Source organism: Trichoderma breve, assembly GCF_028502605.1.
Source record: "Trichoderma breve strain T069 chromosome 7 map unlocalized scaffold00007, whole genome shotgun sequence".
NCBI classification, from domain to species: Eukaryota; Fungi; Ascomycota; class Sordariomycetes; order Hypocreales; family Hypocreaceae; genus Trichoderma; species Trichoderma breve.
In genome coordinates this window covers 2,025,721-2,052,022 of record NW_026611593.1, presented here as the reverse complement: position 1 = coordinate 2,052,022, position 26,302 = coordinate 2,025,721, and the positions used below count along the sequence as shown (strand labels likewise).

General features: G+C 50.2%; 9 protein-coding genes across 9 annotated transcripts; 6 read left to right on the top strand and 3 right to left on the bottom strand.

The window, feature by feature from the left end:
• Positions 1-53: 53 nt before the first annotated feature.
• On the bottom strand, positions 54-2,420 carry T069G_10833 (PX-associated domain-containing protein; the record flags this gene model as incomplete). Its single annotated transcript, XM_056178043.1, has 2 exons — positions 54-1,506; positions 1,585-2,420. 2 exons carry the CDS (start codon positions 2,418-2,420, stop codon positions 54-56), a joined length of 2,289 nt encoding a protein of 762 aa, XP_056024333.1.
• A 1,004-nt stretch (positions 2,421-3,424) lies between these two features.
• T069G_10832 (uncharacterized protein) lies at positions 3,425-6,328 on the bottom strand (the record flags this gene model as incomplete). Its single annotated transcript, XM_056178042.1, has 3 exons — positions 3,425-5,751; positions 5,814-6,141; positions 6,215-6,328. 3 exons carry the CDS (start codon positions 6,326-6,328, stop codon positions 3,425-3,427), a joined length of 2,769 nt encoding a protein of 922 aa, XP_056024332.1.
• A 1,494-nt stretch (positions 6,329-7,822) lies between these two features.
• T069G_10831 (FAD binding domain-containing protein) lies at positions 7,823-9,816 on the bottom strand (the record flags this gene model as incomplete). Its single annotated transcript, XM_056178041.1, has 6 exons — positions 7,823-8,170; positions 8,237-8,752; positions 8,808-9,068; positions 9,133-9,251; positions 9,327-9,432; positions 9,577-9,816. The coding sequence occupies 6 exons, from the start codon at positions 9,814-9,816 to the stop codon at positions 7,823-7,825; spliced, it is 1,590 nt and encodes a 529-aa protein (XP_056024331.1).
• Positions 9,817-11,777: 1,961 nt separating this feature from the next.
• Positions 11,778-13,471, top strand: T069G_10830 (clr5 domain-containing protein; the record flags this gene model as incomplete). Its single annotated transcript, XM_056178040.1, has 2 exons — positions 11,778-11,986; positions 12,154-13,471. The coding sequence occupies 2 exons, from the start codon at positions 11,778-11,780 to the stop codon at positions 13,469-13,471; spliced, it is 1,527 nt and encodes a 508-aa protein (XP_056024330.1).
• Positions 13,472-14,078: 607 nt separating this feature from the next.
• On the top strand, positions 14,079-14,975 carry T069G_10829 (dnaJ domain-containing protein; the record flags this gene model as incomplete). Its single annotated transcript, XM_056178039.1, has 4 exons — positions 14,079-14,106; positions 14,232-14,292; positions 14,361-14,880; positions 14,928-14,975. The coding sequence occupies 4 exons, from the start codon at positions 14,079-14,081 to the stop codon at positions 14,973-14,975; spliced, it is 657 nt and encodes a 218-aa protein (XP_056024329.1).
• Positions 14,976-15,731: 756 nt separating this feature from the next.
• T069G_10828 (ribosomal protein l5 domain-containing protein) lies at positions 15,732-16,385 on the top strand (the record flags this gene model as incomplete). The annotated part of the gene is made up of 3 exons (XM_056178038.1): positions 15,732-15,876; positions 15,943-16,025; positions 16,092-16,385. The coding sequence occupies 3 exons, from the start codon at positions 15,732-15,734 to the stop codon at positions 16,383-16,385; spliced, it is 522 nt and encodes a 173-aa protein (XP_056024328.1).
• A 1,160-nt stretch (positions 16,386-17,545) lies between these two features.
• T069G_10827 (ATP synthase alpha/beta family, nucleotide-binding domain-containing protein) lies at positions 17,546-19,882 on the top strand (the record flags this gene model as incomplete). Its single annotated transcript, XM_056178037.1, has 7 exons — positions 17,546-17,614; positions 17,870-18,027; positions 18,200-18,256; positions 18,312-18,432; positions 18,484-18,951; positions 19,016-19,534; positions 19,619-19,882. 7 exons carry the CDS (start codon positions 17,546-17,548, stop codon positions 19,880-19,882), a joined length of 1,656 nt encoding a protein of 551 aa, XP_056024327.1.
• A 2,266-nt stretch (positions 19,883-22,148) lies between these two features.
• Positions 22,149-23,496, top strand: T069G_10826 (carbohydrate kinase domain-containing protein; the record flags this gene model as incomplete). The annotated part of the gene is made up of 4 exons (XM_056178036.1): positions 22,149-22,251; positions 22,363-22,460; positions 22,593-23,294; positions 23,365-23,496. 4 exons carry the CDS (start codon positions 22,149-22,151, stop codon positions 23,494-23,496), a joined length of 1,035 nt encoding a protein of 344 aa, XP_056024326.1.
• A 508-nt stretch (positions 23,497-24,004) lies between these two features.
• T069G_10825 (nucleotidyltransferase domain-containing protein) lies at positions 24,005-25,466 on the top strand (the record flags this gene model as incomplete). The annotated part of the gene is made up of 3 exons (XM_056178035.1): positions 24,005-24,182; positions 24,752-24,764; positions 24,833-25,466. The coding sequence occupies 3 exons, from the start codon at positions 24,005-24,007 to the stop codon at positions 25,464-25,466; spliced, it is 825 nt and encodes a 274-aa protein (XP_056024325.1).
• Positions 25,467-26,302: the final 836 nt, after the last annotated feature.

Genomic DNA, 26,302 nt, shown 5'->3' with positions numbered 1-26,302 from the left:
ACATGCCTATAAAAAAACAAAAACCAATCCCAAGAACACCATGTCCTCAACGATTAAACTTCTGCATCACTTCCCGCTCTCTGCCGAATCACATCTCTAAACGCGTCTCCCAAAGCCTCTTCCACGACGCTCACATCCGGTGCCTTGAGTTCCTCCTCTCCCACTCCTTTTCCTCCTTTCAATCTTCGCCCTCCCAGACCGAGTTTCCCCATTGTAGTGACGTATTTGACGTCTTCGCCGTGACGGAGAGGGCCTTCTTTCGAGGATGGTGTGATTATCGTAGAGTCGAGGAGGGACTGCCATTGCGAGAGATAGATTCCAGGTCCAGACGCCGTAGTCCGAGAACCAGACGCAGCAGACGTAGAAGAGGAAGATCCAGCAGCATCAATGACGGCTTGTAACCGCCGTTGAGACACTCGAGTGATAGCAGCAAGATACTCCGCATGCTTATCAACAGCCCTTAGCACATCCTCCCGCACAGCCCCATCAAGACCCCCAACCATCTCATCAAGCTGCTCCTCCATCCCTTTCTTCTCCCCCATCCCATCACCATGGCGATCTGGTTTTCGAAACCTCACAGCGATGTCCTGCCCCCACGCAGGAAAGTCCTTCCACACATCGGGACAGTTCTTCGCAAAGTCATGCAACCATTTATACAACAACCCCCTATGATTCCTCAACAGCACCACGTAATCCTCTACGCTCGCCCCATCCGCCTCTTCCTCCTCTTCCTCCTTGGAACTGCCGTCATCGTCCTTCTTCTTGCTGCTCCGCTTCACCTTCTTCTGCCTGCTCACGCGAATAAGTTCCGACACGAAGCCCTGTATCGCCTCGAGATAGTACCGAATGTCGATCTGCGAGTGCACGTCCCTAATCATCGGCTCGTACGCACCAACAACATCCTTCACAGCCTGCGTAAACAGATCCGGCGGCTGCCGACACAACACCGAAGTAATCGCCTCGCGATCATGAACCGACAGCAGCGCAGCGTAATACTCCAAACACTGCGCATGCTGAGCCTCCGTAAGACCCTCCACCATCTGCGGATCCGAAGCCTTCAGAATAGCCACGATAATCGACTCTGAATCCCGCACACTCGCTTCTCTCACAGCAAGATGTTCGCTCCGAGGCAACGAAACGTGCAGACGAATCGCCTCGAGCATCTCATCCGTCGGCGCAGCATCTCCCTTGCTCTTTTCGATTTTATCGACGCTCTTCTTGAATTCCGAGGCATCCCATGATAAAGCTAGTGAAATGATTCTCTGCAGGAGATTCATCCCGTCGTCTGCGTTGGCTGTGAGCCCGACCCAGTTGGTCAAGCTGGTGACGCTAATCTTTGCCAGCATGAGACGCATCATGCCGCTAATCATGGTAGCTGCGTTGCCGATGCGCAGCGTCTGCTTGATCATCTTGTAGGGCACCAAGCTGTTGAGATTCTCAATCAGCTTGAGCAGGTCCTGGCCCTCTGGGGAGACGGTAAAGGTATGATGAGCAAAGGTAGCAACGCTACAATATCAGTGTCAGTCAGACCCGGTACTCCATCCAAAACTCATCCATCTCATCAAGATCAAGACAAAGACTCACTTGATAATGGCATAATTCATCGCAGCCTTGACAGCCGGCGAAAAGCTCTCCACGTCCTCCGTCTCCGTAACATGCTCCGACACCCGCCCCATCAAATCGCCATACGCCCAGTCCTCCAAAACATCCCCAAACGCCCTCAGCAAGTCCTCCGCCTTGGTCTCGTCATACTCCCCCTGCTTCATCTTCTTCTCTTCCTCGCTTCCTGCCGTCCTGACCACGCCGCCCAGGATCCCCCTTGCCACCATCTCCAACACGCTACTCGCCCCCGTCGCCAGCGTCTTCCTCGTCCCCATCGCACCCTTATCATAGCTCTCCGAAAGCTCCGCCTCCGCAAACCTCGCCAGCAAGCCCTGCACCCTCACGTTCCAGAACCCGGCAGGCAAGTCTCGCACGCCCGGCAGCGGCAGCACCAGCCTCGTCAGCATAAACTGCAGCAGCGGCGACGTGGATTCCTTCCCGCCAGCCTCGTCGTCGCTATCGCTGCTGTCAGCCTCATCACCACCATCAGCATCTGCCTCGCTCTTCGTATCATTATCAACTCCCCTCCTCGCCCGCCAAAACGACACGGGCGTCCTCGATCTCGGCGTCCCCGCCTTGGGCGTCCCCACCGCCGACGCCGTCTGCTTCAGCATCGTCCGAGCAAACGGACGCCCGTAGCCCGTCACCGCATCCGGGGCCTTGAAGCCTTCAATCTCGGCGTACGTCTCCCGGTGCGTCAGGATGTCAAACAGCGCCCGCGTCTGCTCCTCCGTCAGCGTCCTTGTCGTTGTCGTCGTCGATGAATGTGCAGGCTCAGATGCTGATGCAGGCGCCTCTACCGCCTGTTCCGCCTCCATGGTTGTTTGTGTTGTGTTGGATATGCCCTTGTTGGCTTATTAGATGAGGGCCTCTAGGCAGAGAGCTATTTTATCGCATCCTTCCTTGAGTAGATTGGTCCAGTATGAGAGGAAAATGAAAAGCCTCTTTGAAAAATAAAAAATAAATATGAAACGATGAGTAGTACACTATGTTGATACAAAGCCGTCCATGGCACTCATTCAAGTGTGCATTTGGGTAGCGGTCAATGGAAAATGCACGGCGTTGAGTAAGCATACAAACAGACAGCGGCACGTTGGCCTACAGCATTACCGCATACATGGATCCGATCTTCGATGCCCCGTTCGATCGGCTAGTGCAGAATCCCGTCCAACCGTTTTCTTTTGGAACGGTACTTTGCTGCTAAACAAAGCCGCATCTGCCGATACGAACATCAATGAGCTCAACCCCGTTAAGCGTCCAGGTCACAGGCTAAGACAAAGCAAGAAACAAAGCAACAGACTAACAAATAACGTCCAACCTCATTGATACGTCGTTGAATCCATAGCCGTAAACTCAATTGGGCAGTGGCCGTAAGCCACCGAGATCATACTACAGTACATGTTCTATCATCAAGTTTCTACAGTATCACATGTTAAGAGAGCCAGAATCAGCATCAGCGATACAGGTGTACGTCATTAAAATAATGTCCCGAGATTGGTCAAACATATGGCAAAAATAAATAAAACTCGTCAATTTTAATTGCTACAAAACTATTACTACCATGTTATCAGGTAGGCAATCGCCAGTAAAGGAGCGAGGTGGATATAATAGAAACGTCTTGTCGAATCGTAACTTGGTAGAGCATTAAACATGAAGCCAAGAACAAAGGAGGGAAGGAAAATAGGACAAAGGAGACAAAAAAGAATAGAATAGAACAACGTTACGTCTGTCCCAATGGGTATAGAACCTCCACACCTTCACCTTCAAGTGACTGCTCACCACTCTTCTTCCACCTTCTGGACTTGAGCTGACCACCGCATCCCTAGTAGGCAGTGAGACCTTGTCCGCCAAGTTGGTGGCCACTTGTGCCTTCTCCGGCTGTGAAGCCACCTCCTCCTACATTGGCTGAACCGTTAATGTTTCCGTTGGCCCTTCCGCCAGTTACAGTATGGGTCTTTCTCTCAATTCGCGGCACGGGAGGGATATCCGTGCTCTTTTGGGCGTCGCCAATGGAAAAGACGGGGCTCTCCCATCTGTCGCCCTTGGCAGCAAGGTCCTTGTATTCTGTGGCCTTGGAGCTGATGCCACCGGGAAGGTGGATATCGGGGAAGATGCTCTCCTGCTTAGTCATAGCGACGTTGACCTTCTTGTCCTGCGTGATGGCCTTTGCCTTCGCTTTGCCCTGGAGGATTCGCTTATGAGTAGCTTTGTAGTACCGGTTGTAGATGTTGGGTGCATTCTCGGGGTCCTCCTTGGCTTCTTCAAGAGCACGGTCCGCCTCCTGCTTGACCTGGAAGAGGAACTCATCTGCCTTGTCGCACTCGTCCTTGATGGCCATTTCAATGGCCTTTTGGAGCGCCGGACGGACAGCCCTGAGCGCAAGGGGTTTGAAGAGCGCGAACAAGAGCTTGTGCTTGGACTTCTTAATCTTGAGCTTCAGGCCCTTAACGTTGACGTCCACCTTTTCTACCTTGAAGACGTGTTGAGCGTCCTTCTTTTCAGGAGTAGACACCTTCAACCTAAAGGAGAAACCGTCGCCAGGCAGCAAAAGATCAAGTACTCCGGTGTCGGTGATGGAGGGGAATCCAGACTTCTTCTTGATGTGATAGCTGACGTCTCGGAGATCCATTTGGATACCGGTAACCTTTATGTCCACGGTATTCTTGTGCTTGTTGGCAATCTTCTTGCGTCCCCACCGGAAGTAATTGTCGCTGGCGACTTCAAGAACATTGGGCATGAAATTGTCGCTCTCGAGGACCAGATTCTCAATGACCGCATCAACCTTAGGATCAGAATATTCAATGCGTGGGATCGGCACGTATGCAATATTCTCAAAAATGGCGGGGACAATGACTTCGGTTAGATCCTTGACGAGGTGAGGCTTAAAGGTTGGCTTTCCATTCTCATCATTGCCCAAGTCCTTGAACAGCTTCTGGACTGCAACGCCAAATGCCTTGTTCTGAGGATCGTGGTCAAACTGATCCGCAACAAACCTGACCTCGTCAATAACGCGGTCGGTGTGGCCGCGATATTTCTCACGCAGCAGGTATCGACCTTGGTCGTAGAGCCGGTTCCATTCATCAGTGGAGGCGTCTTCAAGGACGTAGCCTTGCTCCAACAGGCACTTGCGGATGTAGGTGTCAACTTGCTTGAACCAGTCTCGAAGTTCCTGGTCCCTATCGGCATCTTTGTATATTTGGCCGATGGCCTGCCAAAGATCCTCAGTCGAGGTGCCATTGGCGAACCGCTCAATTAGAGTACGCAAATCTTCCTCGGCTGCGGAAAGTCCAGTGCGGACATCCTTGGCAGAGTCGGCGGAACCCTTTCCAAGGTTGCGCCCATGCCGGCCGTATTCCTCAGCCAGCCGGAGGAGCGTTTGTACGGCTTGGGAGTAATCGGGGTGCTGTTGGCATTCAAGCACAATCTTTTTGAGACGAAAGATGACCTGATCCTTGCGCTCTTGAGGCATCTTCTTTTTCAGGTATTCTCTGGCCTTGCGGCGGTACTCTTCATTCCGCTTCGTGACCTTTTCTTGCGTCTCATCGTCCAAATTACGGTCCAGCTTCTGGTCCACAACTGCCTGAGCTGCGTCGAGACCGGAGGTTGCATTGGTACGAGATGTGCTTGTGACTGTGCCCTGAGGAGCCGTAGCTGGAGGAACTGCTCCAACTTGAGGAACCGCTCCGACCTGAGGGACAGCTCCAGCCTGAGGAGCCGTAGCTGGAGGGATTGATCCAACTTGAGGAACTGCTCCAACCTGGGGGACAGCTCCAGCCTGAGGAGCCACTCCATACTCGGGTGCGACTCCGGTTTCAGGGGCGACTCTAATCTGTGGAATATCTCCTCCTTGAGGCGCTACTCCAGCCTGAGGCACTGCACCAGTACCCCCAGATTGAGGCACTGAACCAGTAGTGCCAGTAGCAGCAGCCGAGACGACGTCTTGGGCGTCCTTTTTGGGATCGCCCTTGTAGACGTTTCGAGCCTGATTCTTTAGATTCTCCTTGGAAAAGTCGGGCTTCTCGTGCCACGTGTTGTCTGGGGCGGCCTGGTCCATTTGGCGAAGTTGTTCATCCGAGGGACGAATAAAGTTGGCAGCGTTAGTAGCGCCATCCCCAACCATGTCGCGGACTAGGATACTAGCATCCTTGACTATAACAGAAGAGTTAGCCGTATGGAACTGGAACAGAGAGAGCAGCTTGAGCTTGACTTACGAAGTTTCCGGAACTGGCCATTGGTGATGAGCAAGGTGCCCAGAGTTCTTAACCCTTCAAGAGCATCGTCCTTGTCTCGTGTTGCGGCGTCTTTAGTCAAGGTAGTTCCTGGGGCCTGGACGCTCTGTGTGTCGTAATGGGTAGTCTGCCAGATGAAGTCCTGGAGCAGGTTGCCGTGGTTCTTGGACAGCAGGAGCTGTTTTGCAAGCTTCACAACCTCTCTTGCATCCTCAACCAGTAGTTTTCCGTCATCGGATAACTTGTCAGAGGGGCGAGCGAGAGGTCTAGATTGCAGGAAGCTGTTCAATGCCACGTCGATTTGATCGTTCTAAGGATTGAGTGAGTAAAAGATCGCATTATAGCACGCCAGCACTTGTCACAAATGGTGGAACAGAACATACCGACGGGATTTTCCCATTCTTGAAGGCATGAAAGATGCCGTAGATCTGCAGCTTGCGATTGATGTCATCCTCCTTCTGCTTGATGTCGGTTGGTCTGTTGACATTCGCAGCCATGGTGACGAAAGAATTTGCTATTCTTAGGGTTCTCTTGTATGTTTAAAGCGCAGAAATCGAGAAGAAAGTAGAAGAGATGTAAAAATCAAAAAGTGCTCCTAGACTTGTCGCGTAACAGGGAGTATCGTAAGGAGAAGCGAAAACAGACCAAAAAGGGTAAAAAGGGTCGGTTTGGTAGGGGTATTTTTCAGTAGACGTGAAGAGCAATAGCTCTCGGGGTATCACAGGAATTAAGAGCAGTGATTGATGGCAACACTGCCGGATTAATGGAATTGCACGTTGTCAATTGATGTTCTTGAAGGGAGGAAAGAAGAGAGAAGCCAAGCCAAGAGCTGGTTGCGGCACTCGCGAAGTTTATAGCTGCTGCCACGGAATCACAGCGAGCTGCTCGCTGCTTCCATCACTGATCGACCACTACCAATAGCAGCAGCTGGCACGGTGGTCTAGACTAAACTGCTGCTCTCAGCTGCCCGTTACAAGCTTTCCAGCCCGTTGATGCCAATCGCACAGGTGAGTGACGTTGGACTCGGGTAACAAGTACGTCATAGACGCCGTATCAATTCGTCGTGTCATTGCAGCCAGACGAACGAATGAGAGCACGGCGGAGAAAGGGGCGTACAGTAGGTGTACATGCGATAAGTGTAAGCTTTGTAAACTGAAATGAGCCACCGCAAATGATTTCCTGAATTTTCTCCTTGGTCGATGCTGATTCTGGCCTGGTGCCGATTCGGTGGGAGGTGTAGGCGGATTGAAATGAGGTTGTACATGTACCTCGGGCCAGGGGGCGTGTGCTGTGGCGGCGCCCTGTAAATTGCACAATCCAGGCCAAAAAAGTTACAGGTTGATAAGATGGGAATTGACAGGGCAATCTGAGGATTTCTATTTGGCTCATTGAATTCACATCAGTGAATAAAGTCAATCCCCTTTATCGTATTCACATTCTTATCTGCTCTTCATTGTCCTCATCATTTCTCATCCTACATACTATAGCATGTGCCTGTGAAGTTCAACAGCCGGCTCGGCACTTGACCCTCCCCTGGCAAGCTGGAGACCCCCCGCATCAATACGTTGCTCAGCGCTTGACCCGCTGTGGCGACGCCCAGGGATTCTCCCTGCACCTGAGCGACTACGCGTGTAAGCGTCATCGATGGATTGACATCAATGACAACATGATGCAATCGCCATCGGGAATGTTTTGCAACGCGACACGACATGTCTCAAAAAAATACTGCAGATTACAATTTATTGAATGCCATTATCCTATCCCATTCCGGCCTAGGCTACAAGTTAATGGTACAGCAGCACATGCAATATTCAGCTTACAACAATTTGACAATGACTCGCAGCAGCTCGAATAGCAGGTTATTACATTCAGCTAAAGATTAGAGTATTTAGTACCTATTTCTAGTACGAGGCAATTGCTCTTTAGTTTGTATCTAGTACCTGCACATGGAAGCAAATCCAGGTACAAGGCACATGTAAACAACAAAAAACTCAGTTTGATGGCCCGATGCCTCTCACATTGAGATAGCACTCGTGTCGTTCATCATCCACGTTCCACCCAATGCAGTTCCAGCACGATAGCAAGTTATCCGGGTCGAGCTGTTTCTTGATGGCAAGAAGGCGGGCATGGTTCTTTTCGCCCCAGAACGATCCGATGGGATCCGGCTCATAAACATCAGCCTCGTTCTGATACGCGCCAGCGCCAGGGGTAATGGCACGTATAGGGTCCATTGCCTCGCTAATCTCCTGGAACCTGCTCGCGAGAGCTTCAGGGGTCGTGGCGACCGGGTCTGCTGGATCCCAAGTCGTTGTGTAGGTCAAATGCCACACGGAATCTCTCTATAACAAAGGGTCAGCTCCAAATCGATTCTATCAACCATATAAAATTGTACCAGTTGGACTTACCCATGCTGGTGACACTGAAGACTCTCCCGGGCCGCCAGGCTGGTCTGACTCGGCCAAGGTATAGTTTGTTGGAGAAGCAATGACTGCTCCCCAGCCAAACTTGTTAGCCATGAGGGCGTCAACAAGCGCCTGTTGTCCATCGGCAGTCTGGAAGTTCTTCTTAGGCACCAATCTGGATGATCGAGTCAAGGAAACTCCAGCTTCAGGCAAGAGGATGGAGAGCAATGCCGGGTCGTTCTGTGCGGTAAATTGATTCGGCAGGATCCTGAAGTCGGTAATCAGGTTCTCGCTGCCTGGCAGGGACTTGAGGTAGTCAGTCACTGGCTTCAGAGACGCCTTGCCCTCGTCGAGGTTGAGATTCGCATTGTAGCCGAGCCATACAAGGTTGGGGCTACCCGCGACGTCCAGCACTCCGTAAACGCCTCCCCAGCCCTCTTCTGACCACCTCTCAGCATTTGCAACCAAAACTTCGTTGGCTGTGCGAACGTCCGGTACAGGTAATTGCACGAACGCATACTGAAAAAAGGACTTGCTGTTAGCCAAGAAACTATATGGTCAATGAGGAACTCACCGAGTACTCTTGGTCTGGGTGAAGCTTAGTGGTAGTTTCTGTCACTACACCAAAGGTACCTCCACCACCGCCACGGAGAGCAAAAAAGATATCTTGATTCTGGCATCGGTTGGCTGTTACATATGTTCCGTTAGGCAGTACGACTTTCATCTGTTGCACATTATCCACACCGAGGCCAAAAGACGGCGTGAAGATGCCGTGGCCAGCGCCAGCGATCCATCCTCCAGAAGGTCCAACAGAGGGACATGAACCAGCAACAATCTATGAAAGCAGTCTTAGTCAGAAGTTGCTTTTGATGGTATGGAGATGGAGGCAAGAGGTTTACCATATAACCGGTTCCTTGAAGGCTGTTGTACAGGTGGGTGCCGACTTGGCCAGCGTGATATGTCACAACAGGGCCAACGGGGCTGGGACACTCGTCGGGAGTGAAGTTCTCAGTAATCACTGGGTCAGGAGCGAAGTTGTGTGTCCAAATGGCAAACGTATTGACACCCGCGCTTCCGCCCCTGTAATCATGACCAGTATTCTTGACAGTGACGGGAAGTTTGTACTGCTGAGCAAACTGCAGACTCTTCTGAATATCTTCAACCGACTGGGCATCCACATAGTAGTCGGGCACCGTTCCCTGAAAACAGGTATCATTGCGAATGCCTCCAGTGGCAGTCAAGGTGCATTTCTGGCCGCGCCTCATGCAAGTGCTGAAAGTTGGGTTATGGTAACCTCCAAATCTCGAGATGATGTCTAGGGACGTCGAAAGGCCAGATTCGACTGTCTGACATTGCGCTGCGTTAGGCGCATTTGCATCAAGCCCCCATGCATTCTCATAGCTGGTGAAGCACGGTAAGCCCGCAGGCGAGGCAAGATGCAACCGGCCAGAGACACTGTCATTGAGTGACTTCCAGGCCGAATCTGGGACCGCAAAGATATTTGAAGTGGAAGCAGCCGTGACATTTGCGGCAACCCCAAGGAGCGGAAGCGCTTGCTGAAGAGCGTCGATTATTTTGCCCATCTTCTCTAGAGTTGGTCCTGATGGCGGGTGGTTGAGAGAGAGGAACGTTAAGCTATGGTTATTCCAGCTTCATATATATACAAACACATCTATGCTGGCAAGGTCTACTCATTTCTATAGCATGTCAGCTTCAGCCTCATCATTCGATATTTCTTGAGACATTATGAGTGAAGCGTATTCTTGGTATAATTCCAAGAGGTTGACAATGCATGCGCTGAGTGATGAGCAGTTGATTACAAGCTTACTCTCATGTATGATTACGGGCTGCTAATACAGATACGGCCGTGTTGTGATTATGAGATTAGTATACCTATATATAATTGTCTCACTAAGCCCGGGTTCCCTATATAGTGAATGAGAGCCAAGAGATCGTGTTGCTCTGATTTGACGATTGAGTGTTACATTGTATCTAAAACTCCGGTATCAGAATGCTGGTGTCGATGTCTTCAGTTATGGCTTGTTTGTTACCTACGCTGGGTTCAGCTGCGTATGATTGGTTCGGGACAGTCTGACACGATGCGCGCTTACAAGCTTGCCTCGTTTTGCTAGTAATGCTGCAGTACCAATATTTCCAAGCAACTATTACTATTTTTTTTTTTCGGAGTTAACAATATTGAATTGTCGGTTAAACAATAGGTTGAGCTGTTTCAATACGATTGCGTTTGATCCAGTGAGATTGTGTGAGCACAAATGCAAATAGGTACCCTAGAACCTGCTTACATGTATACTTGGACATGTACGCAACAGGGCCCACGACTTCATCTCACTATAAAGAACGTACTTCCCATAATAATAGGGTCTATTCAACACACTGGAGCGAAATATCCCAACAAATACGGAAGTATGTTATGTAATTCGGGGCAGGTAGTTGAGCCACCATAGTGGCCTATCGGATTTCGATATGAGACTTTTACAAGCTTATCCACGCTTTCGGAGATACAACACACCAAATAGCTTGTCGGCCAATTTCCCAGGCTCAAACAAGATGATGATGATAGCCAATAGCCACAGCACTTATGCAAACAGTCGTCCCGATAAGCATGGTTGTTATATATAGGTACCGAGATTAAATCCTCCTAACTGGGGCCGGATCGTCCCGAAGCTTATCTCGATCGGTTGAGCATACAGAAAAGCCATTGGTTGGACAGTCAAAGTACTTTGGATTCAAGATAATCAAATTCAGATTTGTGGTGGAACGCCTAATGCTCCAATTGGCTGGGTGATGGCACATAGCAGGCGGACGGGTTGTTCTCTAGATACTACCGAGGTTGGCCATGATTGTACGTTGGTGAGGCCGACTACTGTATGAGCGGAAATAATTGCTAGACATAAGGCGTGTCCGGAAATAGGCTGTCTAAATAACAGCAATAGATACTCTACGGCGTACTCCGTGGACATGGCAAAAATATTCTCAACTTACACTAGGTACTTACCGAAGCTTTCTCTGCAGCCATAGGGGTTCCCAAGTGCTGATAAATCATTGCACCACATGCTCGTCACAGTTTGTCTTCGTCGAGACGGTACAATTTCGTTGCCACTTCGTACCTCTGGCCCTGGACCACAAATAGACGGACAAACTCTGTTTCGGGGGATCCGTACCAGTACAAACAGCGAACTGGCCCACGTGATGCGCAGCCAATCCAACTGCTGTAAAAAGCTTAAATTCCATGCAGGGAACTTTTCACACCAATCAGGCGCAGATCACTTGACTGCTTCTGCGGCCCGGGTAGCAGCCGAGGTACCTGTACGCTTCACTGTAAGGCACGAAGTAGCGAGGTACTAGCCTAGTACCGATTCACGACCACTCGCATCGTGGCTCAACTTCTGCACCAAAAACCTTCTCTTCCGATTCCTTCAGGGCCCGTCATGGCCATGCGGCTGGCCATGTCCTCTCTACTCCAGAGCAGCTATCATTCATGGGCAGCATAACAGTAACCGCGCCAGTTGGCCAGCATCCCGCCATGTATCCCGCCAGGCCCCGTCTGCCGGCTCTGGCCCCTCGCCTGCCAGGCAATTCGCCGCCGGTCGTCGAGAGGCCGAGCGTCAAAGAGCACACGGAAAAGGAGTGGGCCGCGCGGAAGGACCTCATTGAGGCGCTATACATAGGCGACAATCGCAAGTTGAACGAAATCATGGCCATCATGGAGACCAAGTATGGCTTCGCCGCTACGTAAGTCCTGGCCCTGCTGTTTGTTGTTTGCTATTTGCTACCTCCTTGCACATGCCTACGCCTGTCCAGGTACATGCGAGTACTCGTACTGCTCGCATGCAAAGAATAGGCAAAATACCAAGCGAGGCGAGGGGTGACTAACCCAGTGTGCTAACCCAATGCAAAAGCGAGCAAATGTATAAAAAGAGATTTAAGAAGTGGAACATAAGAAAACGAGCATATCGCAAATCAGCTGTCGAGACCAAAGTCTCTACTCCCTCCTCGGCTTCCGCTGCCACTCCCACATCCACCTCCACGTCTTCTTCTTCGGCCGATTCAAAGCAAGAGGATGACGATGTCGAGGAAGTACCAAGGACGCCAGAAACCCCTGCAGTAACAGGCCTTGACCTGGTGCCGAATCCCCAATTCAAGCCCCTCGCGGATCTAGAACTCGTCTTGAACGGTGTCATGACTTGGAGTTCAGAGAAGCTGGAGTCGTATCGCATAGCGTCCGATCCCATGTCCCGATATCTTGCCACTCCCAACAAGCCTATTCAAGACAGCCGCACCATGTACCGGACGTTCGAATTGGTGTTCGACCTGTGGTCCTATGGTAAAGGTGACCTGGCGGGTATGGCTGCCAGGAAGGGCTTCTACGTCATGGAATATGTCTTGACCGAGGACCACCCTGACCTTTTGTGGCACATGCTTGACACAATATATGACATGATCGACCGAGGTCATTTACAGCTCCTCAGCATGTTCATACGGCATGCGCTTGTCCTGGCACGGAGCCGCTTCCCCGAAACCCACCCTCTCATTCGTATCCTCCAACAGCTCTTGTCGTGCGACTATCAAACCGAGCATGGCCGTCAATTCATCTGTTATCTGTTACGGCAAGCATGGCTACGGAACGTCGATCTTCTTTCGGAGCACATTAAGAGATCAGCCCCTCAGGAGTTTTGGCTATATGAGCAGTTGATATGGGATGGTCGGACAAGATTGCGTAGGAACAATGGGCTTGCTAATAGACGGGAGATTATGTACGAAGGCCTCGAGAGCCTGGGCCATCATGAAGAACACTTGGTGAGTGACAGCAACGACGGCAACTTGGAGAAGCTGAGAGTCGATGCTCTCATGTTGGAGTTTACGCAAATGGACCTGGATGATAAGGAGAAGGCGGAGCAGATGGCGTTGGACCTGCTGGATACCACCCAGTTCTGGTCAGGGGCGCTTTCGAACGCCAGATTCCACGCATATGCCCGCAAGATGCTGGCCAGAATATGTGAGAGCAAACAGGACTGGGACCGAGTTGAAGAGAATTTAAAGCAGGCCATTCACATGCGAGAGGCAGCGCACGGTACGACCTCGAATTTACGTGTCATCCGAGACATGTGGGTGCTCGCCGCCTACTACCAAAAGGTTGGCAAGATAGACGACGCTCTGCAAGTGGCCCAAGACGCCATCACCAGGGCGCAGCAGTATTTACATGATCTCCCAGGCTGAAATTTTACATGATGAGATTACGGATCGCAAGGTCAGTCGGCGTTTTAGAGAGAGTGGGAATGATAACATTGCCACATTAGGAAGTATCGCTAGGGAGGCCGGTTTATTGTTTTGCTCATTTTATTTATAGAGATTTCTTTGATGGATAGCCTATTGGATTAGAGGCGAAGCTGGACACTCGACAGAGTATCTTCAACAGTATACAAGTAATGTTATTTTATAAATTGCTACTATGCAAGTAATAAAAGTCTTAGTTGTGCAGCGTTTGCCATGTGTCGCTTTGTTTGGTGTACCTTGATAACAGCTTCTCCTCGTGAAACATATGCGGCCAAGCTAAGCCTGTACCTGCCATCATGCGAACCAGCCTGTTTGTGGAGTCGGGCTGCAGATGCGCAAACGTGGCACCAGCCACATAGTCGTCTCGCCACATGACGTTGACGTGTTACTGGATAAATCATTGTGCTGGGCCTGCATGCTTGTAGCACCGAACCTGCATCAGGCACCTATCAATTCACTACCTTGGCTATTTTATTGGCATCTATTAAATAATAGGGATGGGAAGGTAGCCGATTTTTATTTTCTACTAACCTCCAAAGACGTTAACACAATGACGAGAAATACGCCACCTGATTATTGTGAGTCGATGCAGCAAAGCACAAGCTCTCCCCGCCATTGATCCAAGACAAGAAGCAAGACAATGCTCTCCATTGGAGACACTTTGTGCCGAGGCACTTGCTGATACATGTATACGCCAACACAGATGCAATCCTCGAGGTTTCAGAGAAGGCTTCTGCTTCGCAAATCCGAGATGCATATAAAAAGTATGTCATCCATCTATGTCAATACCATAGTCTATGTGGCGGTGACCAACTGACCGTCTCTCTTCTAGGGCTGCTCTGAAGACACACCCCGATCGGGTCGCCAACGACTCGCCCGACCGTGAGCAGAGAACTCGACGCTTCCAGCTTGTCAATGACGCATACTATACCCTCTCCGACCCTACCAGACGACGAGAATACGACGACCAGCGAGGATACTACCACGTGCCGCCGGCATCCGATCCCTTTTCAGACGCAGAAGACTCTACGGGGCAGAGCTATTCGTGGGCATGGGAGCACTTTGAGAATAGGAACGGCGGCACCACCCCGAGCGGCCGCCAAGAGACGGAAAATGCACAGTTTAGCGATGCCTTTGAGGAGATGATGCGAGACGAGGGGTTCTCAGAGGATGGAACTCCGAATCAACAAGGCACCGGCTCGACCATGTGGGGTATGGTCGGTGCAGTCAGTGGCGGCGCTCTAGGATTCATCGTCGGCAATGTCCCTGGATTGCTCGCCGGAGCGGTGGCCGGCAACCGACTCGGAGCGGTCAGAGACGCAAAGGGGAAGAGCGTTTATGAAGTCTTCCAGGTAAGGCACAGACAGGCTTGCGTAACCACAATTACTACGCATCTCAGACCAACTCTGAGACTGACTTGGTTTATTCAGATATCTCTGAGCGCTAATGTATACATAGGAACTTCCCCAAGCCGATAGGGCGAGATTGTTGAGCCAACTGGCTGCAAAGGTATTCAGCCATGTTGCTAGCCCTTAATGACGGGGAAGATGCAATGGGTGTGAGCTTTTAAAAACAAATGGCAACTTTATGTGCTGTGGATGAGTATTGGGCGGGTTCTTTTTGCTTGAATGTATCTTTTCATTCTTGCTTTTTTTGTTCTTTACGACCTCCTTTAACGACAAATAAGTTATGAGACAATGGAAACGACATTTACCTTTCAGTCGCTAGGCATATTCTACAAAGTAGGAAACATGTGAAATGGAAAAGCTTGCAAAATCAGGAAGTGTCATGGTAGACAACATGTACTTGACGGTGCAGATGGCCTGTCGAGCATTCAATGCCTCATCAATTCCGAGGCGTGACTGCTTTGGCGGCTGGAGAAGAAGAGCTGTGAGTTGCTATCAAAATCTACTTTTCCAATACTCGTTAATGGCCTGCTCTTAGGCGCATTCTAGAGTATTTTCCAGTAGCTTTTGCTAGCAATAGCTCACTGGGGCAAATTGAAGCATGAAGATTACTAGCGGCGATGCAGCGAGAACGCTAGCCCTTGTTGGGATTCACACCCCGCTTTTTTGTGCTCTCGCTTGAGGGCAGACAAACCCTCGAAATTTTCCCGCCCTCACAAAATCGGCCGACCTTGTTCAACCTCACTTTTTGCCCTTTCCGACGCAGCAGCAGACCACGTCGATCAACAACCGCAAAAATGGCCGCCGAGAAGACCAGCAACCCCATGCGGGAGCTTAAGATTCAGAAGCTCGTTCTGAACATCTCCGTCGGTGAATCTGGTGACAGACTCACTCGTGCCGCCAAGGTGCTTGAGCAGCTGTCTGGTCAAACCCCCGTCTACAGTGCGTCGCAATCAATTTTCCCATGAGGAGGCAAAAATATCAAGATGTTAACCAATTTGACTACAGGCAAGGCCCGTTACACCGTCCGTACCTTCGGTATCCGCCGTAACGAAAAGATTGCTGTCCACGTCACCGTCCGCGGCCCCAAGGTAAATTGAATCTGAAAATTCAAGGAATTTTTTCTTGGAATAGTTCTGACTAACTGTATTGGATAGGCTGAGGAGATTCTCGAGCGTGGCCTCAAGGTCAAGGAGTACGAGCTTCGCAAGCGCAACTTCTCCGAGACTGGCAACTTCGGCTTCGGTATCAGCGAGCACATCGATCTTGGTATCAAGTACGACCCTTCCATCGGTATCTACGGCATGGACTTCTACTGCTGCATGACCCGCCCCGGTGAGCGTGTCACCCGCCGCCGCCGCATGAAGAGCAGAATCGGTGCTTCTCACCGCATCAAGCGCGATGAGACCGTCAAGTGGTTCAAGGGCCGCTTCGATGGCATTGTCCGATAAACGGTTTAAAATCCAAACCGAATAAAATATTTTTTTTCTTGTCTTGAAGGAAATGGGCATGGCGAACATTTGGGGGTAAAAAGGATCATATGGTCATGTATTCTTCCGCTTGATTTTTACATCAGCTCGTACCAAAATTTTTGAGTCGAGCAACGGCCTGAGAGACCGACCGGCGCTATGCCGGCTTCACATATAATTGCCCCTGCAATGTGATGGCACCATTTATATCTTTGGCAATGCCTGTTTGTTGTTGTCTTGGTGGAGGATATTCGTGCTGATTATCCTCTGTCTTTGTTTTGTATAAACCTCTATTTTCCCAGTAGCGATGTATGTGTTTGATGAATCACGATGGCTTCGTATCATGAATTGATACGGCATGTCAAAATTTTCTCCATAGATTTCTCACTGTGGTAGTAACGAGTTGTGTTCTTTGAAGACGATGCATTGTACATGACTGTATCGCATCATTTCAAGGTGATGCAGCATCATCAGTCTCTTCGCCTGCAAGAGCGCCTACAATGTTGCTCTTCCGCATATATCTCTCACCAACCAATGCAGCATTTATTAGTATTCATCTTTACGATACTTACACTTCTGCGAATTCATTTCAATACTATACATAATCAGAGAATATGTTGTTCTTCTCATAAGGCATATAAAGAATCCCTGCGTTGTCAATGAAAACAGAGATGCTTCAATCTTCACTCCCAACCTGAATGTTCTGGTACGTAGGTACCTACAGCAACCCGGTTTCACCCCCTGCCTTGGCCACACCTTCTCCACGATGAGCAAATGCGTGCCTTCACGATCAGGCAGTCTAAGGCACCAACAAAATACCACGGCTGGAAAAAAAAGCGCTCCCCTTCCAGTATTAGCCTCCGCTCCGGTTCCCTCACTAAGCTGCCCATGGAAAATTGTTAAGGCGGCGTCGGCTCCTCCAGCAAAACCGCGCAAGTGGCCGTGATTGGCCAGCGAGGCAACCCGAGAACCCCACCTTGGTCCTCACAGACTCTGCTCTCTCCATCGCCTCTCCTCCCGAAAATCTCCATTTTGCTCTTCCTGCAAAAGGCAGACATCAACAAACCCTCAATCCCCTCCCCAATTGCACGCCGCTGCAATTGCTTCCCTCTCTTCTGAGGCCCCTAGATTCCTCCCTCAAGATGTTCCGCAACGCCCTCCGCCAGTCCTCTCGCGCTGTCGGCGCCGTCGCTGCTGGCCGAGTCTCCGTGGTGAGTGTCTTTTTTTCCGCAAGCCCGAGGCGACGATGGGGCAGAAAAAAATGAATCCCGGCCGTGGACAGCGAGGAGGATGCATCACAGCCTTGCGCATCCGCCTGCAACTGGGCCTACCGACCTCAATTGAGCTCTTCTTCGACTTTTTCGAGCCGCAGAGCACGCTTTTTGAGCTTTTTCCACGCCTGCCGGGGTTCTCCATACTCTTTTATTGGCCATTCGGCTAACATGTTTTTTTCTTACCCAATGTAGACTCGAAATGCCGCACCGGCCGCCATCAACGCTGTCCGCACCTACGCTTCCGACGCAAAGGCCTCGCCCACTGAGGTCTCTTCTATCCTCGAGCAGCGAATCCGTGGTGTCCAGGAGGAGTCCGGTCTTGCTGAGACTGGCCGTGTCCTGTCTGTTGGGTATGTGGAGGCCACCTATCAAAGCTGCATTTGCTCTTTGAAGCCGCAACGCCGAATGCAATCCTTGTCAACATTGGATGCATGCGATGGAGGGTTATCAAAAGACATGCTTCTTATCGACTGATGAGCTTTTTTTGACTTTTTTGGTATTTTTTTCTAACTATGAGGATAGTGATGGTATCGCCCGTGTTCACGGTATGGCCAACGTCCAGGCTGAGGAGCTTGTCGAGTATGTGGAAATTCCTCTTCGTCACTAAAGAACACCTGCAGCTAACAACATCCAGGTTCGCTTCCGGCGTCAAGGGCATGTGCATGAACCTCGAGGCCGGCCAGGTCGGTGTCGTGCTGTTCGGTTCCGATCGTCTGGTCAAGGAGGGCGAGACTGTCAAGCGTACCGGTGAAATTGTGAGTTATATACGACTGCACTGCCAGAAACAATGCTAACCGCCCGTAAAGGTCGACGTCCCTGTCGGCCCTGAGCTGCTCGGCCGTGTCGTCGATGCTCTGGGTAACCCCATTGACGGCAAGGGCCCTCTCAACACCAAGGAGAAGCGCCGTGCTCAACTCAAGGCTCCCGGTATCCTGCCCCGCAAGTCCGTCAACCAGCCCGTGCAGACCGGTCTCAAGTCCGTCGACGCCATGGTTCCCATTGGCCGTGGTCAGCGTGAGTTGATCATTGGTGACCGTCAGACTGGTAAGACTGCCGTCGCTCTCGACACCATCCTTAACCAGAAGCGATGGAACAACTCCAACGACGAGACCAAGAAGCTTTACTGCATCTACGTCGCCGTCGGCCAGAAGCGATCCACTGTCGCTCAGCTCGTCAAGACCCTGGAGGAGAACGACGCCATGAAGTACTCCATCGTCGTCGCCGCTACTGCCTCTGAGGCCGCCCCTCTGCAGTACATTGCCCCCTTCACCGGTGTATGTCCATGATCTATTCCCTTTGCCATTCCTCTTACTGTTTACTAACAATGATTCCCTCAAGGCGTCTATTGGTGAATGGTTCCGTGATAATGGAAAGCACTCCCTGGTCATCTACGACGATCTGTCCAAGCAGGCCGTTGCCTACCGTCAAATGTCCCTGCTGCTGCGTCGTCCCCCCGGACGTGAGGCTTACCCCGGTGACGTTTTCTACCTGCACTCCCGTCTGCTGGAGCGTGCTGCCAAGCTCAACGACAAGCACGGTGGTGGTTCCATGACTGCCCTGCCCGTCATTGAGACCCAGGGTGGTGACGTGTCTGCCTACATTCCCACCAACGTCATTTCCATTACCGATGGCCAGATCTTCCTGGAGTCCGAGCTGTTCTACAAGGGTATCCGACCTGCCATCAACGTCGGTCTGTCCGTCTCTCGTGTCGGTTCCGCCGCTCAGCTCAAGGCCATGAAGCAGGTCGCTGGTTCCCTGAAGCTCTTCTTGGCCCAGTACCGTGAGGTTGCCGCTTTCGCCCAGTTCGGTTCCGATCTTGATGCTGCCACCAAGCAGACCCTGTCCCGTGGTGAGCGTGTAAGTTATTTCCCCTTGCATATGCGCACATGCGCATCGATGACTCTTGGGCCGCGTGAGATAGCTGACCAGCCGTGATTACAGTTGACCGAGCTCCTGAAGCAGAAGCAGTACTCCCCCATGGCCGTTAACGAGATGGTTCCCCTCATCTACGCTGGTATCAACGGTCACCTCGACGCTATCCCCGTCGACCAGATCCTCAAGTGGGAGTCTGACTTCCTTGCCCACCTCAAGACCAACGAGTCCGACCTGCTCGCCACTATTGACAAGGAGGGTGCCCTGAGCAAGGACCTCGAGGCCAGACTCAAGGACGTCACCGTCAACTTCGTCAAGAGCTTCCTCAGCTAAACAAATAATAAGTTGAAGCACGCGTCGAGCGAAATAGAAAAAGGTCACTGTTGGAGGGGTGCTACTGTCTATACCAATTATTGTTGGTCGTTCTCTAGAGATGGAGGAAGGGGGGGTTTAAAAAGTGATGGCTGCGCCAAATGAGAGGGCCATGGCTTATAAAGGGAGACGCGCCAGTCATTCTACCACTTGTAAAATACGAGCACATTACTCAATGGATGTCCTTGATTCCTTTTGTTCTGTTAAATCTAGACAAAGACGTCTGAGAGGTGACTGTGCTTGAAATCGTCGTGCATGTGTCCTACACTATGTGCGTAGACTACGAATAAAAAAATAAATAACTTAATAGAAACTTTAGTCATACAGTTGAACTCGGTTTATCTTTTTGCGCATTGGACAGTACGGCTACTTTGACATAGAGAGGAGTGGCTATGATTCCGTACCCCAAGTTGCTGATAATATCAGGTAGTAGAGTGATATAGCTATAGTCGCTGAGACTAGGGGAATATAGCTAATAGTATATGAGACTAGAGAAATATATACATTCTGGAGCTGGATCAGTGAAGGATTCATCCATTACCTATACCCTGGCCATTTGGCTCTGATTTGCACTCTGCGCGTTCTGTGTTTCGTATTCTATATTTATAGCATCATGTATTCCATATTTATAGCATCGTGCCAGCTCTACTTTGGCGTCAGTCTTTCCCATGAAGCAGTACGACGCCCTGCATGGCAGACCCAATATCCCACGTAGGCAACGCCCCTCCTCCGCCTCGAGCTTTTGTCCACCGAGCTTTGTGCCTTGGACGGCGAGGGGCAGATTCAAGTGTTGGCAGCGTGCCATAAGTTTTGACTCGAATATACCCGGGGTGCTTTTGAACACTTAGAGAAGCCACAAGAGCATTGCCCATTTCATTGCTCTTTCCTCGGTCCTCCACTGCTCCCTTGCAAGGGTAGACCTCAGCACCGCCTTGTCGTCAGTCGTTCCATGGATCAGGATAGGTCCGTCCAGCACTGAACTGAATCCCACATATGCGTATCCGCAGTCCTCAGATAAGCGCTTGAAGCGGGCCTCCAACTTCTCAGGAGTAGGGTTAATGAGATTTCGACAGCGGGTTGATTAGATTTCGACAGCGGGTTGATTAGATTTCGACAGCGGGTTGATCAGATTCCGACAGCGGGTTGATCAGATTCCGACAGCGGGCTGCCAGTTTGAACTGTTCCAGGGCAGAATAAACTGTTCCAGGGCAGGATAAACTGTTCCAGGGCAGGATACTTGCTCACGTTGGGGGTGGCAACCAGTGGTGCTCCAAACTGGTGGAATACCTCAAGGCCTGCTCCGACTTGCCTCCTTCGTCCCACGAGTCCTTTCCACCGCAGAGCCATCTCTAAACAAGTCGCGTGTAAATATAAGTATAGTAATAAATAATAAAAAATATCAGCTTAGTACCTATACCGTCAGGGATAGTAACTCCCTGATCGTACAGGAGTCCCAGGCTGGCCCATATTTGTCGCAAGTAGGTGGCCTTTGAGGGAACGCTCAGCTGGTCTAACAGGCTCCGGGAAGGATTCACCAAGTCAGGGGCGGGGCCGCGAGGTAGTAAATAGTAAATACTAGGTAAATACTAAATACAGCTAGAGTAGTAGATAGTAGATAAATATAGGTATAGTAGTATATAGTAAATAAATATAGCTATAGTAGTAGATAGTAGAGAAACATAGCTATATAATACGCTACTATAGTAGTATTTCTCTAATATTTATTACTACCTCGGTTGTAGCTAGATACTTTTCTGTTCAAACAGTAGAACAATTTAAGGCTATGTTTGCTTCTCAGGCCCTGCTTATTCTGTTATCCCTTTTCTTCTCAGAACGACGAATACCAGACTCAGGGGATGCTAAATAGCCAATCTAGAGCATTGTATGATAACACTTAAATTTGAAGTGATGGTGACATCATAGTGTTGCACATCAAAAAGAGGGCACGCATTCCCTCCATCAACCAAAAATGCAATCAATTGACATCTCACCTCATTATTTATTCACTCTGTCATTTTTCTCTTAATAGACAAAAAAAAAAATATCAGATGCTTCATCACTAGACTGATTCACTTTGTAGCAGAGGTACGGGATTTGGAGCGCTGTAACCCACCCCTCACTTACCCTGGAATTCCCGTTTTCCACTGACAAATCTAGATCTCATATACACATCACCTTACACAACACAAACTCTCCCTCCTTTGTTTCTCTGCTCAACTGATCGATAATGTCTGTCTACAGAGACGTCCCCGAAATGTCCGCATCAACGAAAAACATTCTAGGCAAGGTCAGGCGGATGGTCCCGCCGATGCTGGACACGTTTCATAAAGGTATGTGAATGAACGATGTGACAAGATGGGTTGGCTTCTCAGTCCAGCTTGCACCGTTCCCATATTGAAGCATTATAAATGAGAGGCAAAGAAGCTGACACAAAGTTACAGGTCAGCTGGGCCGAGTTGCTGTCATTGGAGGCAGCGAGGACTATACCGGAGCTCCGTACTTTTCAGCCATGGCTAGTGCGAGGCTGGGATGTGACATGGTGAGTGAGGCCTGGCGATATTCTTTTCTATCATCAGATACCACGGTTTGGCAATGGAGGAAAAGGAGACCTCAGAGAATTCTACTGGGACTGGATTGAGCAAAGATGTGATGCTGATACGAAACTTGACAGTCACACGTCATCTGCACTCCTGCAGCTGCGGCAGTCATCAAGACATACTCACCAAACCTCATGGTTCACCCACTTATGCGCCAATCACCTCCGCAGAACAAAACATCAGAAGACGAGGACTCCAACCCCGACCACGTAGCACGCAAGATCATCGATATGCTGGGCCGACTTCACGTCCTGGTCGTAGGCCCTGGACTAGGCCGTGATCCGCTCATGCAAGCAACTGTAGCCCGTGTCATCAGGGCCGCCAGAGAGTCCAACATGCCCGTGGTCCTCGATGCCGATGCTCTACAGGTCGTCCAAAACGATCCAGATGTAGTCAGAGGCTACAAATACGCGGTACTGACCCCCAACGTTGTCGAGTTCAAGCGTTTATGCGACGCCCTCAAGATCGACGTCGGCCAGCAATCCAGCGAGACGGGCAAGGTAGAAACCCTAGCCAAAGAACTAGGCGGTGTTACAATCATCCAGAAAGGCTACAAGGACTTTATTTCCAACGGCAAAGTCACTCTGGTCAGTGATCTCGAGGGCGGAAAGAAGCGAAGCGGCGGACAGGGCGATACTTTGACCGGTGCCGTAGCCACGTTCCTGGGATGGCGAAAGGCTTATCTGGATGGTCTGTGGAAAGATCATGAACAGCCTGCTCTTGACGCTGATGAGATGATGGGCTTGGCTGCGTTTGGTGGAAGCGCAGTGACCAGGGTAAGTTGTGCTTAGCCGGTGAAAACATGCTTGGTTCTCTTAACCATACTAACGAAGAATTTGTTTTTAGGAGTGCTCTCGGCTAGCGTTTGTCAAAAAGGGACGAAGCCTGCAGGCAAGCGATCTCACAGACGAGGTACACACTGCATTTATGGGACTATTCGGCGAGGATGATGGCGAAGCAGATGCGGCAAAGCTGTAACCTATGATGTGCCGTTGATGTCATGTTCTTCAAGTCACAGTCACACGGCGTTGGATTGTGCCGTGTTTCGAAGAGGAAACAAATCGTAGAGACTTCTTATACCTGTTTTCTGAGCCAACCATGTATAGTAGAAGGCGAAATAGGTGTCGCGCTGTAGCCAGATACCTAACACTTATAGTCTAATGGGTCACCTATCTGGCCGCTCACGCTGTACACCCATCTCAGCTTATACCTACGATGGACACTGGACAGTTGTAATGAACAAACAGACGCCTACGTTTTGAAGGATCGCGGTGTTTGACCTGTGGCTGCTGCGGCTTGCCGGATACGAGCTGCAGCACGAGGCAAAACTGGCTATAACTCCCTACCTGCCTCGTCTTAAGGGGTTGAGGGCCATTTGCCTCTCCATCCTTCCTCTTCCTCGAGAAAAGGAAGAAGCTGAGACGGCCATCGAATACCGCGTACTCACTCTAGTTCATTGCCACGCACGGCTCCACCACACTTCAAAATGGGTGTCGACTATGGATTCGATGTCCATCCCACCCTCGGCCCAGGGTGCCAGGATCTCTACGAGGCGTTCCTCGAAGAAGTCGTCCAGAAATACAAGCAAGCCGTCCCGCCAACACTGGCAAGCCACCAAGGGAAGAAAGATGGACAAGACGTCATGGATATGGAGCTTCCACAAGGTCAATAATATAGATAACAAGGCATCCTCTGCAGCCGGCTCGACGAGGCCGAGGACATGTACTAGCAAGTGCTGTAAAGTGCCTATATATCACTTGCCTTCCACTGTATACATTTGATATACTCATGAAATATAGCAACACCAAACATGTAAGCCATATGAATCATGTCTTGGGCCCCTCGAAGCTGAAATCTCCAATCCTCACACCCATGAGACCACCCAAGACCCAACAAGCCTCTCTTTTGATACACGTAACACATACTATTGAAATAGAATAGAAACATCTGTGCGCGGCCTAATGATGAAACAACGGTAGCACTCACGGGATGGCACGAGAAAAAAATAGATATCACCCAGTAACATGTACGAAGGATTAGATCGTGACTTGATGAGGGCGTTTAGCTGGCCTGGGTTTAATCACGTGGCGAGCTTTAGGTGGGGGAATCTCACCAGTTGACATTTTGGAAAACTTGTTGTGCTTTTACAAACTCCGACTTGCTTTCCTTATAGCCATTAGGAATATACTCCAAATATATGTGCAACCCAATCTCTCAAGGCTAAACTGCGCAGGACCGTCCTTTGAGTAAGCTGAGCTTCTACCTATTGACGGGGCGTATTCTGTTAATGTTCTATGTTCACAAACTTACATAGACGGCTCCTTGACCTTGAAAAAATGAACCCAGCACAGCTCCCAATACAATCGCAGCTCATTCACCTCCGCAATGTCCTATCTCTAAACCCAACACTAGTCCTTGTGCTCACACGTGCCGCATCACTTAACCTGCCCAACTGGTACCTAGCCGCCGGTGCCCTCTCACAAACCATCTGGAACAACGTCTCATCCCTCCCTCCCGAGACAGGAATCCACGACTACGATCTCGTCTACTACGACGCCTCAGATCTCTCGTATGAAGCCGAGGACGTCGTCATCCAGGCCGGCAAGCAGCTCTTCGCCGACATCCCCGTCGAGGTGGAGATTCGTAACCAGGCCCGCGTCCATCTATGGTATGAGAAGAAATTCGGGCTCGCGCGTCCGGCAAACAAGAGTGTCGAGGATGGCATTGACTCGTGGATATCGACAAGCGCGATGCTTGGTGTGAGGCTGGATGAACATGGGGAATGGATCTTTTATGCGCCGAGGGGTCTGTCTGATTTCTTTAACATGGTTGTCCGGCCGAACACGGCCTTTGCGAAAAGGGAGAATTATGAAAAGAAGGTAGAGCGGTGGAAGGCAATCTGGAGCGGACTCAAGGTTGAGGCTTGGCCAGAGAACGAATCTACGTAAATAAGCACCTACACTACCGTTCTCTGTTTCATTGTTCAGACAAGACCCAACGTCCACCTTGCGCAGGAAATGATATAAGGATAGACCTAGCTCGACATTCTAGACTCATGAATAACTTATTCCCACATATAAACAGCCCCTTCACTTTACGAATGCGGGCTATCACGCCATTAACGCTCGAGCCCTCACTCGTGGCTTTTCTTCCGTCGCCTTAGTACAAGTAAAGCCAACAGGAACCACAGTGGGCCATTGCTTCATAGAGCGAAGCTGTAAGACATCCATTCTCTGCTCGCAGCCAATAGACGGTATGACGAGATCTCGAGGTTCGCTCCAGGATGCGGGCCAGTGCCTAGATCTCAGTGTAAATGAAGCCTGTGGCGTCCCGTGGCTGCCTGCATCCAAGCTTCATGTTGCGTGGCACCGATCATGCAGGCTGGCTATCAGTTGCCAGAACCCGAAGACGCGAATTGCCAAATACCGTAGATGGAAAGATACCCAGTAGTGATAATATCGGAAACTATAAGAATATAGCTATTAGGAGTAAATACTAGAGCAAAATACTGATAGTAGCTAAATGTAGTGACAGTAGCTAAATGTAGTGATAGTAGTAGATATTTGAAGAGCCAGATATTTATTACTTGTTGGATAACTAGGTACCGATTCTAACATTCTAACACTTGAACCTCACAGTTGCTGGGGTGCTGGCTAGTATTTCTCTTGATTAAAGAACTAGGTAGGTGAAGTAAAATGCTTCTTTTGTATCGCGCTATCGTATGCTTTAAACTCGTTCAAGTCTCAAATGCGCATATACCTAATTACTTTTTTTAATGAGATAT